Here is a 19,205-nt window from a genome sequence, read left to right as displayed (position 1 = left end):
CCAACACCCAACAATGAATAAATAACCTTAAAGATATCGTCATTGAAATATTGAAGTGCAACGATGTTTATCCAACAGTGAACCAGGCTAGTTTCAAAAGACACACCCAAACACCCAAATTTGTTCAAGTCGAGGCGTCAATAAATAAGGTTCTGCACACGTAAAACAAATACTGTTAGGAGACAAGTGTCCATGGAGACAACTTGTTTTTAGGAGACAACACAATCAAGTCACTTTGAATTGTGTTCGGTGGCTTCTCGAGGGACCACACCCAACTGAAATCTTCATCTTCTCATTTGTAAACTGAGATTGTTGAGAATAACAGCTGAAAGTAAATCCTCAGCTTGGTGGAGTTTTTTAGTGCTGAGACCACTGAATCGTCTTGATGTCGATCCCTTCCTGAAATATGCAGTAGATGAATCCAGAAATTTGGAACATGGGCACATCGCAGTATTGGCCGTATTTGAGTGCTGGGAAGGCTCATTCGTTTTCTAAGATGGATTAAAAGCCGTAAGCTAGGCCTAGGAGCCATCAAAGTCGTATAAAAAGTTACCATGGAATGACCAGAAATGACGAAACTGAACATTCTTCTCATAGTGCTTCAAAATGGGTTTTAAAATGGGTCGGGAAAGTGTTTTTAACATTTGGTCCTAGGACAACTCAAACCAAGTTTGAGAATGACACTGCATGTCTAGAACCAATTGTGAAGGTGGTTTCCAATTTTATTTTTGTAACCATTTTGGGATCCATGGGAACATCGAAGTATTGCTGTATTTAAGTGCGAAGCCTCAATTCGGTGTTTCTAAGATGGATATAGGTAAAAACTAGGCCTAAGAGCCATCAAAACTCATAATAACTTACCCAGTTCATGGAATGAACGAAAATGAACAACAATGAATATTGTCCAAAAAATCGCACAAAACGTTTAAAATGGGTCGGAAAGTGTATTACATTGGTCTTAGGACCACTCAAACCAAGTTTGGAAACACTGCAAGTCTAGAAACCGATGTTACCTAATTTTCCAAAATGTATCCAATTTGTCACAAATAATCCCTCCTAGAATCCTAGATTTTGGAACATTGGCACACGAAGTATTGGCTGTATTTAAGTGCTGGGAAGCCTCAATTTTCGGTTTCTAAGATGATATAGGTAAAAGGCTAGGCCTAAGAGCCATCAAAACTCAAAAAACAATACCCCATGGTTCATGGAATGAACGAAAAATAACAAAAATGAATATTGTCCCTAATAATGCCACAGAACGGTTTAAGAAAGGGTCGAAAGTTTTATACATTGGTCCTAGGACCACTCAGAACCAAGTTTTGGGACATCACTGCATGTCTAGAACCGATGTGAAGGTGTTCCCAATTTTGATTTTGTAACCATTTTGGGAACATGGGGACATCGAAGTATTGGCTGTATTAAGTGCTGAGAAGCCTTCCAATCGGATTTCTAAGATGGATATAGGTAAAACCTAGGCCGAAGAGCCATCAAAACTCAAATAACATACCCAGGTTCCTGGAAGAAACGAAAAATGAACAAAAATGAATATTGTCCTAAAAATGCTCAGAATGGATTAAAATTGGTCGGGAAAGAGTGTTTATATTATGTTCCTAGCCACGCACTCAAACCAAGTTTGGGAATCCCGCTTGCTAGAAACCGATGTTACCAAGGTTCCAAAAGTTCAATAATTCTCCTGATAATCCAGATTTTTGGAAACATTGGCACATCGAAGTAATGGCATGTATTTAAGTGCTGGGAAGCTCAATTCGGTTTTCTAAGATGTGATATAGTAAAAGCTAGGGCCTAAAGCCATCAAAACTCAAATAACATACCCAGGTTCATGGACGTGAACAGAAAATAACAAAAATGAATATTGTTCCTAAAAATGCTCAGAACGGTTTAACGAATGGGTCCAAAAATGTTTACATTGTCCTATGACACTCAAACCAAGTTTGGGAATCACTGCATGTCTAGAACCGATGGAAGGTGGTTCCAATTTTGATTTTTGTAACCATTTTGGGAACTGGGGACATCGAAGTATTGGCTGTATTTAAGTGGCTGGGAAGCCTCAATTCGTTTTTCTTTCTAAGAGGATATAGGTAAAAACTAGGCCTAAGATCCATCAAAACTGAAATAATATTACCCAGGTTCATGGAATGAACGAAAATGAACAGAAATGAATATTGTCCTAAAAATGCTCAGAATGGTTTAAATGGTCGAACGTGTTTATATTAGTCCTAGACAGTCAAACAAAGTTTTGGGAATCACTGCATGTTTTAAACCGATTGTTACCAAATGTTGCCAAAATGTTCCAATTTTGGCACAATAATCCTCCTGAGAAATCCAATTTTTTGGAACAGGGCACATCGAAGTATTGGATGTATTGTAAGTGCTGTGAAGCCTCACTTCGTCTTTCTAAGATGGATATAGGTAAAAACTAGTGCTTTAAGAGCCATCAAAACTCAAATCCATCATACCCCGGTTCATGAATGAACGAAAATGAATCAAAAATGAATATTGTCCTAAAAATGCTCAGAATGGTTTTAACATTGGCGGAAAGTGTTTTTATAATAGTCCTAGGACCACTCAAACCAAGTTTGAAGAATCACTGCATTGTCTAAACCGAGTGTTTTACCAATGTTCCAAAATGTTCGCAATTTTTGGCACAATAATCCACCTGAGGAATCCAGATTTTTGAACATGGGCACTTCGAAGTATTGGCTGTATTTAAGTGCGGGAAGCCTCAATTTGTTTTTTCCTAAGGATGGTTATAGGTTAAAAACTAGGCTAAGAGCCATCAAAACTCAAATAACATTACCCCGGTTCATGGAAGAAATGGACGAAAATGAACAAAAAGTGAATATTGTCCCTAAAAATGCTAAGAATGGTTTAAAATTGTCAGAAAGTGTTTTATATGGTCCTGGACCACTCAAACCAAAGTATTGGGAATCACTGCATGTCGTAGAACCGATGTTACCTATGTTCCAAAATGTTCCAATTATTGGACAATAATCCACCTGAGAATCCAGATTTTTGGAACATGGGCACATCGAAGTATTGGCGTATTTAAGTGCTGGGAAGCCCATCATTCGAATTTTCTAAGATGGATATGAAGTAAAAACTAGGCCTAAGAGCCATCAAAACTCAAATAACATTCCCCCAGGATCATGTACTGAACGAAAATGAACAAAAATGAATATTGTCCTAAATATGCTCAGAAACGGTTTAGAATTGGTCGGAAGTGTTTAAATTGGTCCTGGGACCACTCAAACCAAAGTATGGGAATCACTGCATTCTAGAACCGATGTTACCTATGTTCCAAAATGTTCCAATTTTTGACAATAATCCTCCTGATAATCCCGATTTTTTGAACATGGGCACATCGAAGTATTGGCTGTATGTTAAATTGCTGTGAAGCCTCAATTCGGTTTGTCTAAGATGGATATAGGTAAAAACTAGGCTAAGATCCATCAAAACTTGGAAATAATATTTACCCAGGTTCATGGAATGAACAAATGAAAACGAGAAATAATATGGTCCTAAAAATGCTCAGAATGGTTTAAAATTTGGTCGGAAAGTGTTTATATTAGTCCTAGGACCAGTCAAACAAAGTTTGGGAATACACTGCAGTTTAGAACCGATGTTACGCATGTTCCAAAATTATTCCAATTTTGCACAATAATCCTCCTGAGAATCCAGCTTTTTGGAACAGGGCACATCGAAGTAATGCTGTATTTAAGTGCAGGGGAAGCCTCAATTTCGTCTTTCTAAGATGGATATTAGTAAAAAAACTAGGCTTAAGAGCCATCAAAAACTCAATCAAATTACCCAGTATCATTGGAATGAACGAAAATGAACAAAAAAGAATATTGTCCTAAAAATGCTCAGAATGGTTTAAAATTGGTCGGAAAGAGGTTTATATTTGTCCTAGGACCACGCCAAACCAAGTTTGAGAATCACTGCATGTCTAGAACTCGATTGTTTACCAATGTTCCAAAATGTTCCAATTATGGCACAAATAAATCCCTCCTGATAATCCAGATTTTTGGAACATGGCACTTCGAAGTATTGCTGTATTTAAGTGCTGGGAAGCTCAATTTGTTTTCTAAGATGGATATAGTAAAACCTGGCCTAAGAGCCTTCAAAACTCAAATAACATTTACCCAGGTTTCATGGAAAAAACGAAAATGAAGCAAAAATGAATATTGTCCTAAAAATGCACAGAAAGGTTTAAAATTGGTCAGAAAGTGTTTATATGGTCCTGTGACCAACTCAACCCAAGTTATGGAATCACTGGATGTCTAGAACGATGTTACCTATGTTCCAAAATGTTCCAATTTTGGTACAATATCCCCTGAGAATCCAGATTTTTGGAACATGGGCACATCGCAGTATTGCTGTATTTAAGTGCTGGGAAGCCTCAAATCGAATTTTTTCTAAGATGGATATAGTACAAACTAGGCTAAAGCCATCAAAACACAAATTAACATTACCCAGGTTATCATGTAATGATCGAAAATGAACAAAAATGAATATGTCCTAAATTTGCAAGGGGGGGGGGGGGGGGGGGGGGGGTAACCCAGAACGGTTAAAAATTGGGTCGGAAAGTGTTTTTATATTGGTCCTGGGACCACTCAACCAGTTGGGAATCACTGCATGACTAGACCGATGTTTACCTAAGTTCCACAAGTTCCAAATTTGGACAATTAATCCTCCTGAAATCCAGATTTTTGGGAACATGGGCACTATCGAAGTATTGGCTGTATTTAAGTGCTGGGAAGCCCTCAAATTTCGGTTTTTACTAAGATGGATATAGGTATAAAACTAGGCCTAAAGCCAACAAAGACTCAAATAACATTACCCAGGTTCATGGAATGAAGAAAATGAACAAAAGAATGAATATTGTCTTAAAATCGCTCAACGGTTAAAAATTGGTCGGAAAAGTGTTTATATTGGTCCTAGGACCACCCAAAGACAAGTTTGGGAATCACTGCATGTCTAGAACCGATGGTACCAATGTTTCCAAAATGTTCCAAATAATTGGGACTATAATCCTCCTGAGAAGTCCAGATTTTTGGAACCTATGGCACATCGAAGTAATGGCCTAAATTTAAAGTTTCTGGGAAGCCTCAATTCGGTTTCTAAGAATGGATATAGGTAAAAAACAAAGCAATAGCCATCAAAACTCAAAAAACATTACCAGGGTTCATGGAATGAACGAAATGACAAAAAATGAATATGCCTAAAAATGCTCAAACGGTTTTAAAATTGGTCGGAAAGTTAGGGAATCACTTCATGTCTAGAACCCGATGTTACCAATGTTGTCACAATAATCCTCCTGAGCATCCGATTTATGGAACATGGGTGACATCAGAAGTGCTGGGAAGCCTCAATTCGGTTTCCTAAGATGGATAATAGTAAAAACTATACCCACCTAAGAGCCATCAAAACTCAAATAACATTACCAGGTTACATGGAATGTACGAAAATGAACAAAAATGAATCTTGTTCCTAAATATGCTCAGAACGGTTTAAAATTGGTCGGAAAGTGGTTTATATTGGTCCTGGACGACTCAAACCAAGTTTTTGGGAATCACTGCAGTCTAGACCCGATGTTACCTAGGTTCCCAAATGATCAATTTTGGGATCAATAATCCTCCTGAAAATCCAGATTTTGGAAACATGGGCACATCGAAGTATTGGCTTGTAATTAAGTGCTGGGAAGCCTCATTTCGAATTTTCTCTAAGATGGATAAAATGTAAAACTATCCTAAGAGCCATCAAACTCAATAACATTACCCAGGTTCATGTAATGAACGAAAATGAACAAAAAATGAATAATGTCCTAATATGCTCAGAACGGTTAAAATGGTCCGGAAAGTGTTTATATTGGTCCTGGGACCACTCAAACCAAGTTTGGGAATCACTGCAATGTCAAACCGATGTTTACCTTATGTTCCAAAATGTTCCAATTTTGGGACAATAATCCTCCTGAGAATCCAGATTTTTTGGAACATGTGCACTATCGAAGTATTGGCTGTACTTTAATGCTGGTAAGCCTCAATTCGAATTTTCTAAGCTGGAAATAGGTAAAAAACTACTATGGCAAAGAGCCATCAAAACTCAAATAACAATTACACAGTTCATGTAATGGAACGAAAATGGAACAAAAATGAATATTGTCCTAAAAATGCTCAGAACGGTTTAAAATTGTTTCGGAAAGTGTTTATATTGTCCTAGGACCACTCAAACCAAGTTTGGGGAATCACTGCAATGACTAGAACCGATGTTACCTATTTCCAAAAATTTCCAATTTGGGACAATAAATCTCCTGAGAATCCAGATTTTTGAACATGGGCACATCGCAGTATTGGGCTGTATTTAAGAGCTGGGAAGCATTTAAATCAAAAATTGGAGGATTATTAAACAAAAATATTTGCCCAATAAAATAATTCTGTTTAATTGTACATAATTCTGAATGCAACTTTTAAGACCCTGTTGGACACAATATTGACTCTTTGCCACCATTTTTTAACCATTTCTGAGGTTCTTGAGGAAAATTTTCATGTTCGTTGTTCATCCATAATCTTGATGGGAATATTATACGACTTTTTGGAAGGCTCTCTAAAAAGGCCTAGTTTTTTTTATAACCATCTTAGAAAACCAATTGAGGCTTCCCAGCACTTTCGATGTCCCCATGTTCCAAAAATCTTGATGCTCAGGCGGATTATTGTGGACAACATTTGGTAACATCGGGTCTTAGACATGAGTGATTCCCAAACTTTCCGACCATTTTAAACCGTTCTGAGCATTTTTAGGACAAGATTCATTTTTTGGTTCATTTTCGATTCATTTTCCATGAACCTGGGTAATGTTATTTTGAGTTTTGATGGCACTTAGGCTTAATTTTACCTATATCCAATCTTAGAAAACCGAATGATGCTTCCCAGCACTAAAATACAGAGCCAATCTTCGATGTTGCCCATGTTCCTAAAACTCTGGATTCTCAGGAGGATATTGTCCCAAAATTGAACTTTTGAACATTGGTAACATCGGTTCTAGACATGCAGATATTCCCAAACTTGCTATTTGGGTGGTCCAGGACCAATATAAACCACTTTTCCGACCAATTTTAATAAACCTTCTGAAGCATTTTAAGGACATATATTCATTTTTGTTTCATTTTCGTTCATTCATGAAACCTGGGTAATGTTATTTGAGTTTTTGATGGCTTCTTAGGCCTAGATTTTTACTAAATCCATCGTAGAAAACCCGAATTGAAGGCTTCCCAGCATTTAAATACACCAAATACTTCGATGTGCCCAGTTCAAAAATCTGGATTCTCAGGAGGATTATCTTGTCCCAAAATAGGAACATGTATTGGAAACATAGGTCACATCGGTTCTAGACTTGCAGTGATTCCCAAACATGGTTTGAGTGGTCCATAGACCAATATAAACTCTTTTCGACCAATGTTAAACCGTTCTGAGCATTTTTAGGCTAATATTCATTTTGATCATTTCGTTCATTCCATGAACCTGGTAATGTTTATTTGAGTTTTTGATTGGCTCTAGGCCTAGTCCTTTACCTACTCCATCTTAGAAAACCGAATTGATGCATTCCCAGCACTTAAATACAGCGGAATACTTCGATGTGCCCATGATCCAAAATCTGGATTCTCAGGAGGATTTATTGTCCCAAATTTGGAAACATTTGGAACATAGGTCACAATCGGTCTAGACACTGCAGTGATTCCCAACTTGTATTGGAGTGTCATAGGACAATATAAACACTTTCCGACTAATTTTAAACCGTTCTGAGCATTTTTAGGACAATATTCATTTTTGTTCATTTTCGTTCATTACATGAACCTGGGTAATGTTATTTGAGTTTTGATGGCTCTGAGGCCTAGTCTTTACCTATATTCATCTTAGAAAACCGAATTGAGGCTTCCCAGCACTTAAATACAGCCAATACTTCGATGTGCCCATGTTCCAAAAATCTGGATTCTCAGGAGGATTATTGTCCCAAAATTGGAACATTTTGGAACATAGGTAACATCGGTTCTAGACATGCAGTGATTCCCAAACTTGGTTTGAGTGGTCATAGGACCAATATAAACACTTTCCGACCAATTTTAAACCGTTCTGAGCATATTTAGGACAATATTCATTTTTGTTCATTTTCGTTCATTACATGAACCTGGGTAATGTTATTTGAGTTTTGATGGCTCTTAGGCCTAGTTTTTACCTATATCCATCATTTACAATTATTTTTGGCACTATTTAGAGCTTATTAGGGCAAATAAATGCATGGGACACTTTTGGGACAATTTTGGGACATGTTCCAAAAATGTTCCAAAAATGTTCCAAAAATCTGGATTCATCAACTCGAAATATGTTCAACTAATAATCTTCTAGACATTAATTATTAACTGTGTGAGCCTTCAAAAAGGTTGAAAACAGAGAAATCCATGTAATGATTATAAGTGAGCGACAAGGTAGCGATAATATGATAGTAAATAGTTAATGTTTATGAAGTAAAAAAGGAGAATGTTTACCTGCACCATCTCCCAGAGGGGGGACATTTCCCGAAGCCTAGTCACGTGTTTAATACACCTCTCAGCTGTGTAATCTACCTCCTCTACTGTCGAGTAACGTCCAAACCCGAACCTGAACACGTTTACCATGGTTAACACAGTAATACTTACTGAACATTATTTCATAACATGCGGCTAAAGTGTCATAATTATTGGCGCGTAGACAATTTTGCGTAAAATTTTAGCTTACCCAAGCTTTTAGAAACGATCATTACTCATGAATTAACTTCTGACGGCTTTTCTTGGAATATTGCATATAGTTTCATTGCGTCCTAATATATGAATTATTCACCGAATGGAATAGCACATGATACGTTACGCGAGGTTTTGTACGTGACATGATCTAACGTGACACTCGTTAATTCCGCGCAAAGCGCAGAGTTCAAATTTTAAATTAAGCGCCGCTGGCGCTAAAAGTTTCAGTAGACCCTTTTGAACTAATATGAGTTTGTCACAGATTTTGTCACAGTATTCAAGCATAGATTAATAGCTACGATTTGATTGTTTTGAGCTCTACTTGAGGTTTTCTCATTGAAGGTAATCGCTAGAGCTATAAACCATATAAATCGGGTAATTAATGTCCAGTTTTATTTACTCAGGCTATGATTCAGGCTATGATTCAGGCTATGATATTATGCAGGCTATGATTCAGGCTATGATGATACGAGAATTTACCAATTTAAAACTCTGTGACACAGTTACTTGTTAGGTGCAATGTGGACAGATATTGACCAGTGAGTATTCTCTCAAATTCCCCTTAAAGTCTGTTTATTCATTACCTGATAGAGGAGTGAGCCATGTCATCATCTGCCCCCAGCGCTCTCAGCACATAACTCGGTTCCAGAGAGGCAGAAGTACAAGCTGAACCTGAGGGAGGACAACAGTCAGATTGATTGATTGATTGATTGAAAGCCCCTCGTAAGGGGGTCGTCTCTAATGGACTAATTTATTGATTACAGTCATAATAAGTTAAAAATAAAGACCCCAATGGGCACTCCTGAAAACATAACTACTAGAAAGCTAGTAGGTAGCTAAAGAAAGTTAGAAACACAGATCAGCACAATAAAAAGGAGAGAAGGAGATATGTACTGGTGAACATTCCCAAATCTCACAACCTGATAACAACGTAAACAAGATATTATCATAAAAACATTCAATCTCAAATTTTAAATGTTCTTAAACTTAAACAAGCAAAGAAAGATACAAACCTGAGGAGAGAGCGATATCTTTGAGAGCCATTAGTAAACTCTCCCCCTCAACATAAGCAAATGAGAGGTTAACACAGCCAGGGTACCCCCTCTCTGGGTCTCCATTCCGCTCCACATGTGTTAGTTCCGAGGTGACTTTCTCCACAAACCTGTCACTAAGCATCTTCACGTAATCGTGGTCGTAACTAAAATGGTTATTCGATATTAGGTCATTATCGAAACACTTTCTCAGCATTTGAAACCTTTGGGGTAATTCTTTTCTTTGGCTGTTATTCATAATGATTGCGATCACTCATCACGAGCCTTCTACCTCCAATAGATTATTTAATAACGAATTTAAGAGGGCTCGGAATTAAGTTTTAAATCAGTTACATTGTTTGAATTAAAACATATGAATATATCTGTTAAAATAAAGTAAAATGAAGTGAAATGTTAACCTGATCTCTTGTTGAGCAAGTGAGCAGGCTGCCCCGAGTCCCACACAGAGATGAGTGGGAACTGTGCCACTCCTCATTCCTCGCTCCTGACCACCTGAACAGTTTCACTGTTACATTTACATTCACTCTGTTGTTGTCATGGTAACTGTAGTGGTTACTAACTGTAATTGTAACTAACCTCCACTCTGTTGTTGTCATGGTAACTAACTGTAATGGTAACTAACCTCCAATCTGTTGTTGTCATGGTAACTAACTGTAATGGTAACTAACCTCCACTCTGTTGTTCTCATGGTAACTAACTGTAATGGTAACTTACCTCCAATCTGTTGTTGTCATGGTAACTAACTGTAATGGTAACTAACCTCCACTCTGTTGTTGTCATGGTAACTAACTGTAATGGTAACTAACCTCCACTCTGTTGTTGTCATGGTAACTAACTGTAATTGTAACTAACCTCCACTCTGTTGTTGTCATGGTAACTAACTGTAATGGTAACTAACCTCCACTCTGTTGTTCTCATGGTAACTAACTGTAATGGTAACTTACCTCCAATCTGTTGTTGTCATGGTAACTACATGGTAACTAACCTCCACTCTGATGTTGTCATGGTAACTAACTGTAATGGTAACTAACCTCCACTCTGTTGTTGTCATGGTAACTAACTGTAATGGTAACTAACCTCCACTCTGTTGTTGTCATGGTAACTAACTGTAATGGTAACTAACCTCCACTCTGTTGTTGTCATGGTAACTACATGGTAACTAACCTCCAATCTGTTGTTGTCATGGTTACTAACTGTAATGGTAACTAACCTCCACTCTGTTGTTGTCATGGTAACTAACTGTAATGGTAACTAACCTCCACTCTGTTGTTCTCATGGTAACTAACTGTAATGGTAACTAACCTCCAATCTGTTGTTGTCATGGTAACTAACTGTAATGGTAACTTACCTCCACTCTGTTGTTGTCATGGTAACTAACTGTAATGGTAACTAACCTCCAATCTGTTGTTGTAATGGTAACTACATGGTAACTAACCTCCACTCTGTTGTTGTCATGGTAACTACATGGTAACTAACCTCCACTTTGCAGAGGTTCTAGTCGCACTCTAGGTCGTCTCCTAACGTAGAGAGCACCCACTCCTTTAGGCCCGTATATCTTGTGTCCACTTATTGACATAAGGTCGATATTATTCTCATTCACGTCCACTGGAATCTTACCAACAGCCTGGAAGTAATACAGGAATATGAGAGAGTAGAACTAATTATATGTATACTAATTGTGTAATTAATTACACAATCTTCTTAATAGACAAACACTGCCACTGATTAAAATGCAGCAGCTGATAACAGTGAAGAGAAGCTACACTCCTGGAGTCTTTACCTGCGCTGCGTCAGTGTGGAAGAAGATTTTGTTTTGTCTGCAAATCTCACCAATCTCTTTGACTGGCTGAGTTACTCCGATCTCATTGTTAACATACATAAACGATACTAAACCTGCACAGGGAATTATCAGTTAATATATGTGAGACGTATAACAGGATTAAACAGGATAATTAAGCAACTGTATAGTAGAGAATTGAACAATCCCCCCACCCCACCCCACCCCACCCCCAAACAACACCCCACCACACCCCCAAACCCCACCCCACTCCTTCACACTTTCACAAGTGTTGTCGTGTACCAGTGTTGGGTCTGATGCTCGCTTTGAATAGGTCCATGTCAATAACTCCGTTCTTTTGGACTGGTAGATACGTCACCTGGTACATCAGTTATATAAGATGTACTAAGTTACATAAGAATTAAGATACATTATCCATAACTAAAATATCCCTCAATATAACGTTAAAGTACAGATATTTACAATGATATGATGGTTAAAAATACAACTAATAGTATCGCTAACCTCAAATCCCTCTTTTTCCAAGTATCTACAACTGTCCAACACACATTTGTGTTCAGTTGCTGCAGTAATCACGTGCTGTTTCCTCTTACGGTAGAACTTAGCAACTCCTTTTACTGCAATGTTGTTACTTTCCGTAGCTCCCGAAGTAAATATTATCTCTTTAGGGTTAGCTCCTGTAAACACATACAGTTAGTGTTATCATGGTTCTGCCCGTTATCATTTGTGTTACAGGTATCACCATGGTAAAACTTCAATATACAGCGTTAAAAAAACATTATGACTTGTATTATTATACTACTCAATACTCATTTTATATACAATATAATATACATAGTATGAATATGTTGATGTCTGTATTTAGCAGATAGGAATATTACCGATGAGTTGAGCGACTTGCTCGCGTGCTATCTCCACACCCTCCTCACTCTCCCAGCCGTACGCGTGAGTACGCGAGTGAGGGTTACCGTACGCGCCCATCTGGTAGGGCAACATTGCGTCTAATACACGTGGGTCTACTGGTGTTGTTGCCTAGTGGGGTAGCTCAGTTACATTAAATAACACACTAAATACACGACTTAAAGATTATAGAAGTATAGATGCATGTGGATTCTGGTGGGGAGGTGAGGCATATTTTTTACCCCCTGTAGAAATATTTTCTAAACGAGAGCTCGAAATTAACCGAGAAATCGACCTTGTTCATTATGAAAACATCCCATTTTGCGAAAGAGTTCTTGCAAGTACCTACTTTAATTCAAGCTACATAATATAGTTATTACAGTAGCATGGAATATATAGTAGTTACCTGAATGTCCAGGTAGATAGGTCTCCCATCCTCCGGAGTAACTACAGTTTCAGGGATATAGGGTACACTGGCAACACTACTGGCTGCCCTGCTGAGAAGCAGATTGAGGCGTGCTGCCAACTGTCTGGAAACACCAAGTGCCATCTTGCTACAGAAGGTAGAACTTTATTGAGCATATTGAGTTAATGGTTTGTAAATATTATTATGATAACAAATTGAATTTTACGTAGCTTTATATAATGTTCAAACAATTATTTGTTGCCATAAAATACCTCTTCCCTTTATTACTGAAGTACTCTTTAAGTATGATATAATAGATTACTATAATATACATATAACATAATTAATAGTAGAAATATTCTCAAATGTCAATCTAATTAGCAACTATACAAAATTGTATAAATAGTTTTCTGGACAATCAACTGTAACTATGCACTATAAATAGCATGTAAAAACTTGAACTGTTAACAATTAACATGGAATCGATAAATTTGTCATGAAGCACAGGATTGCAGTACAAGTCAAGTATATTTTATAAAGGAGTCAGCAATTTCATTCCCGAGTGAAGGCGAATCACTGCACAAATCGCTTTTTATTGTTCGTTTGACCTTTCATTTTATCGCTTATTGTGCTAACTACTGCTTCAGATATTGCTAGTTTGCGTAATCAAATCAACAGGGTGATCCAAAATATTTGATTTTTGAATAATTCCTAGACAGTGCAATATAATTCATTTCTGTAAACAGTTTTATGAAATAGAAGTTCTGAATTGTGGATTCCTAGTTTTGAATCACCCTGTATCTGCAGCTATCCATCACATTATCATTCATTAACTTTACTGCATATATATACTATTATATAGTAATAGTAATATAATAGTAATATGCCTTAGAATGTAGACTATGCCTTAGAATGTAGACCGTCAATTCAGGACAGGCTAATATCATCAAATATTTGGCACGTTATCGTACACGTTACACGTAGACAGTAAATATATATGCACGGTATCCATAATTAGATGATTGATTGAAAGCCCCTCGTATGGGGATTGTCTCTAATGGACTAATTTATTGTTTACATCATAATCAGTTAAACATAAAAACCCCAATGGGCACTCCTGAAAACATAACTAGTAGAAAATATATCAAAACTAAATAGAAAAGTGAGGTCAAATGTAATAAATCGTAACAAACTGCAATTAATGGAATATACATTTTGAATTCGTTATTTAATGGCACGCAGCAAATTATAAAAAATGTAACAAAAGTCAAGCAAAAGTGTTGTTCACAAATCACATTTACAATTGGTTTAAGTTTCAAATTAATTCCACTGTATGAAAAACAGATTATTTTAAAATTACAGTTTATAAACATGGCATTGATTTGGTTTGGTAAAAGAGTGATTGGATTTAACCCCAATTAACAGCAAAAACAATTACGAATTTCTATTTCTATTGGACTTACGGAAGCCGCTGATTTCGTGGATGAGAAATTTAATCGTGGACCACTCATTTACATTATCAACCCCCTTCTGCAGCTTCAGTATTGCATTGGCCATTGTGATTTGAACGCCTTCAGCGATTGGCATGACACTGACTAAATTGGACCGTTGAAGAATCTATGTGTGGCAGTATTGCAGTCATTGAATCATTAATAGTTAAATCTGTTAGCACAGCACAATACAAACAACTCATTGTATATTGGTTGTTTTGTTTATACTTTTTAACACTCATAATTTTCATTACTAATTAGTACAATGGAATGTTATTAGCACTAGAATGTAGTTTGTCAACTAAACCCAGGACTCAGGAGATATCTAAGGGTTCAATTGTACAGCTCATTTCAACACTTTAGCTTGTTTGATATATCTATGTTTTGACGCTTATATTTATGCAGTTTGCTAAAATTAGCTCGTGTTTTGATACCTGTGGATCTAAATATCAATGCGTAGTAGCTAGGCTTAATGAAAAACATTTAGATATTCGAAAAGGGAAATAATAATTGGACGGTTGAGTTTGTTCAGTGGGTTTTAAATAGATAAATAGAGTAGTTAAATTAAGATCTGAGTATTATACATGTACACCAAGGTATACTAATAGGTCACTTCCTCCTGCCCTACGAAATCACGTGATACTAATACTGTTCGCTGAATGGTCAGCCGCACTCCCAGCTCTCATTTCATTGGCTGTGACCTGGGTACAAATTGTATAGTTGCAACCGCGAGTACAGCTACTAGTATAGAGCAGCTACTATAGCTGCCGTTATTTCTAACTCTCCTTCTTTCTTGTTTCTTCCGCTATTTTCACTAGTTTACGGTAAAAAGTACAAGTAACAACATATATTATATACAGCCTGTATTGATGTAACGGTGTAGACTAAATATAGCTGCTAACCAGTTACCGGTACGACACACAAATGCAATTTATAACACAATGTCAGCTGTAACCATGGCATCGCAGTATTGCACTGTCAGCTGTACTGTAGCCATGGTAGCGCACTCTCAACTGTGTATAAATTGTATAGTGCACGGAACTACATTACAGCCTTTTGTTTAATGAACTAGATTGTATTTGTTTCGCCGTTCTTTTGTTTCAATATCTTCATGTTCTTTTGTTTTTGATATATTATGAGCTACATCTGTATTTCAGTTCACTTCTGAAATTTTGCTAGTACAATTTTAGTAACTTACCATAGTTTAGAGCCGCTATCTCTAGATATCTATTTGAACTTACTGAGAGTTTGTATAGTTGTTGTAGTACGTTGACTGTAATCCAACACCAGTACAACATGTCGTCACTAGTATGTCACGAAGCATCACTGACTAGTCACATTGTAGGAGTTTAGTACACGCCACGCCTACAACACTGCCACGACTCACAGAAGCTCTTCGCTTGATACGTCTTCACTTGCAGTACAGAACTATGCACATATCTTCACTTGTATACAGTTTCCTGATTCTTTTCTTAATAACTCTATCTCTCCTTTCGTAGACACTTTCTTTCTCTTAGTTCTACACTTGTAGAGACTTGTTTATAACTCTGCTACTGTCCACTAGGTACTACACGTACATTGGTATACAACTTAGACAACATCAACTTACTATCAACCATTAAGTTTGGTTTATGTTTATAACTACCCGTTTTACTCTAAACTCTGGTCACACTATCTAGTTATTGTCATTATAATGGCAGTCAATACAAATGGCCAAAACAATACCTCCACACGATTAACAGTCGCTTAAACCATCACATCATCACACTGAACGCAAATAGCACGAATATTTTTGACTTTGTTTTAACTTGTAAATACTAGAAGTTGCTTTTTACAACACTGCTCAGTAGAGATGTATTATTTAAAAGTCTCATGTTAACGCATTATTACTTCGTTCTAATTTGATCTGATAATCATTGGTTTGTTAAGGGTGAATATTACACTACATATTGTATTAACCCAGAAGCTTCTCAGAAGCTCGTTAAATGCAAGTGCAACTGTAAATGTTGACTGTGAAACTGTTATACTTATTCTACAGAACTCTGGATTATCAGAACTCTGGATTATTTAATCATAATACTACTAAAATAGCTTATAAAATTACTTAAAACATTAACATTCAGCGTTATATAGTTATATGTGTTATGCAATCAGATAAACGTAAGTCCTCAGTTTGGTTTTATGATTTAACACTTTTTCATGCAGTTCTGGTGCTTCTACTTTTCCTTCTGTAATGTAAGCCTTTATTATTTATAACAGCAATTTTAATATTAGGTAACTACTTAAAACACTCCATAACGCACACTGACCTGATCTAAATCGGACTTTAAAACATTATTTATTTTTCAGAGCTGCTGAAGAGCTTTTTAGTGCCGTTATCTACTAGAGGTTAGCAGAAGTACAGTAGATCAATATATTAACTTACTTATACCAAAAGTATACTACATACATTATAAGTCAATTTGATTATTGTATCACCTATTCTTATTTGTACTAATTGTAACTGACAATATAATAACAAAACTGAAACTTCAGATGAAAACGACTACGTGATAGTATCAGGGACGGACTGTGAAAGAGAACCTGAGTTTATACCAGATGGTCCAAAGAACGCCCTGCATCATATCTTGCAAGTGAGGGGACACAGACTACCTGAATATTCATCAGTCAGGGATGGAGAGTCAAACTGGACAGCAACTGCTATTCTACACATTTCTAGACATAAAACTATATCTGTTAAGGTAATATTCTACATATTTCTAGACATAAAACTATATCTGTTAAGGTAATATTCTACATATTTCTAGACATAAGACTATATCTGTTAAGGTAATATTCTACATATTTCTAGACATAAGACTATATCTGTTAAGGTAATATTCTACATATTTCTAGACATAAAACTATATCTGTTAAGGTAATATTCTACATATTTCTAGACATAAGACTATATCTGTTAAGGTAATATTCTACATATTTCTAGACATAAGACTATATCTGTTAAGGTAATATTCTACATATTTCTAGACATAAAACTATATCTGTTAAGGTAATATTCTACACATTTCTAGACATAAAACTATATCTGTTAAGGTAATATTCTACATATTTCTAGACATAAAACTATATCTGTTAAGGTAATATTCTACACATTTCTAGACATAAAACTATAGATCTGTTAAGGTAATATTCTACATATTTCTAGACATAAAACTATATCTGTTAAGGTAATATTCTACACATTTCTAGACATAAAACTATATCTGTTAAGGTAATATTCTACATATTTCTAGACATAAAACTATATCTGTTAAGGTAATATTCTACATATTTCTAGACATAAAACTATATCTGTTAAGGTAATATTCTACACATTTCTAGACATAAAACTATATCTGTTAAGGTAATATTCTACACATTTCTAGACATAAAACTATATCTGTTAAGGTAATATTCTACATATTTCTAGACATAAAACTATATCTGTTAAGGTAATATTCTACATATTTCTAGACATAAAACTATATCTGTTAAGGTAATATTTTACATATTTCTCGACATAAGACTATATATCTGTTAAGGTAATATTTTACATATTTCTCGACATAAAACTATATCTGTTAAGGTAATATTCTACATATTTCTAGACATAAAACTATATCTGTTAAGGTAATATTTTACATATTTCTCGACATAAGACTATATCTGTTAAGGTAATATTCTACACATTTCTAGACATAAAACTATATCTGTTAAGGTAATATTCTACACATTTCTAGACATAAAACTATATCTGTTAAGGTAATATTCTACATATTTCTAGACATAAAACTATATCTGTTAAGGTAATATTCTACATATTTCTAGACATAACACTATATCTGTTATGGTAATATTCTACACATTTCTAGACATAAAACTATATCTGTTAAGGTAATATTCTACATATTTCTAGACATAAAACTATAGATCTGTTAAGGTAATATTCTACATATTTCTAGACATAAAACTATATCTGTTAAGGTAATATTCTACACATTTCTAGACATAAAACTATATCTGTTAAGGTAATATTCTACACATTTCTAGACATAAAACTATATCTGTTAAGGTAATATTCTACATATTTCTAGACATAAGACTATATCTGTTAAGGTAATATTCTACATATTTCTAGACATAAAACTATATCTGTTAAGGTAATATTCTACATATTTCTAGACATAAAACTATATCTGTTAAGGTAATATTCTACACATTTCTAGACATAAAACTATATCTGTTAAGGTAATATTCTACACATTTCTAGACATAAAACTATATCTGTTAAGGTAATATTCTACATATTTCTAGACATAAAACTATATCTGTTACGGTAATGTCCTTCACAATTCTAGACATAAAACCATTTCTGAGATATGGAATAGAACTGTGACTGTAATGTTGAGAGATTCAATGTCATCAATTCCTACAGCAGCACTATTTTCAGGGAGAAATGCACCCTAAAAAGAAGGTGGCAGAATCAAATGCAGCACAAATGATGCTCGACAGTGACGATTTTAAGGAGTACCTCAAACATCTGGACAAACAGTGAACTGTACAAAAAGTAGTTTATATTTCAGATGTTGAGTATAGACAATTGCTGATTTAATGACTGTTTTAAGAATATGATTATTTTGTGATTACTGAAATGAAAACATTTAAGGTGTAAATTGTAAAATATAGGGCTGTTATGATGCTATGTATATAGTTTTATAAGCTTTGT

The 19,205-nt window shown here is 35.7% G+C and overlaps 2 protein-coding genes across 2 annotated transcripts in view; one reads left to right on the top strand and one right to left on the bottom strand.

Moving 5' to 3' along the window:
• Nucleotides 1-19,205, top strand: part of LOC134820230 (uncharacterized) — a 38,801-nt gene extending 19,596 nt beyond the window's left edge. The window contains exons 2-5 of the mRNA XM_063830453.1: nt 16,564-16,600; nt 16,790-16,828; nt 16,976-17,181; nt 18,930-19,205. Of these exons, the coding sequence (XP_063686523.1) occupies nt 16,585-16,600; nt 16,790-16,828; nt 16,976-17,181; nt 18,930-19,034 (366 nt within the window). The 5' untranslated portion in view covers nt 16,564-16,584 and the 3' untranslated portion in view covers nt 19,035-19,205. The remainder of the gene's footprint in view (nt 1-16,563; nt 16,601-16,789; nt 16,829-16,975; nt 17,182-18,929) is intronic.
• LOC134819126 (cysteine desulfurase-like) lies at nt 358-13,094 on the bottom strand. Its single transcript, XM_063828897.1, has 11 exons — nt 12,951-13,094; nt 12,526-12,676; nt 12,149-12,321; nt 11,927-12,002; nt 11,627-11,739; nt 11,323-11,470; nt 10,245-10,338; nt 9,808-9,992; nt 9,379-9,466; nt 8,561-8,672; nt 358-399 (listed from the first exon to the last, which is right to left on the bottom strand). The coding sequence occupies exons 1-11, from the start codon at nt 13,092-13,094 to the stop codon at nt 358-360; spliced, it is 1,326 nt and encodes a 441-aa protein (XP_063684967.1).

Source organism: Bolinopsis microptera, chromosome 8, assembly GCF_026151205.1.
Source record: "Bolinopsis microptera isolate Bmic1 chromosome 8, MBARI_Bmic_1.0, whole genome shotgun sequence".
NCBI lineage: Eukaryota > Metazoa > Ctenophora > Tentaculata > Lobata > Bolinopsidae > Bolinopsis > Bolinopsis microptera.
Note: the sequence above shows the minus strand (reverse complement) of the source record. Positions and strands in the feature narration are given on the sequence as shown.

What these genes read in the sequence shown, in the direction of transcription:
- LOC134819126 (XM_063828897.1), bottom strand. Translation starts at nt 13,094, where the DNA reads ATGGCACTTGGTGTTTCCAGACAGTTGGCAGCACGCCTCAATCTGCTT. An exon ending in CTATCTACCTGGACATTCAG is followed by an intron (nt 12,677 to 12,950) that starts GTAACTACTATA and finishes CTACCCCACTAG; the next exon opens with GCAACAACACCAGTAGACCC. An exon ending in CTTGCTCAACAAGAGATCAG is followed by an intron (nt 9,993 to 10,244) that starts GTTAACATTTCA and finishes TAACCATTTTAG; the next exon opens with TTACGACCACGATTACGTGA.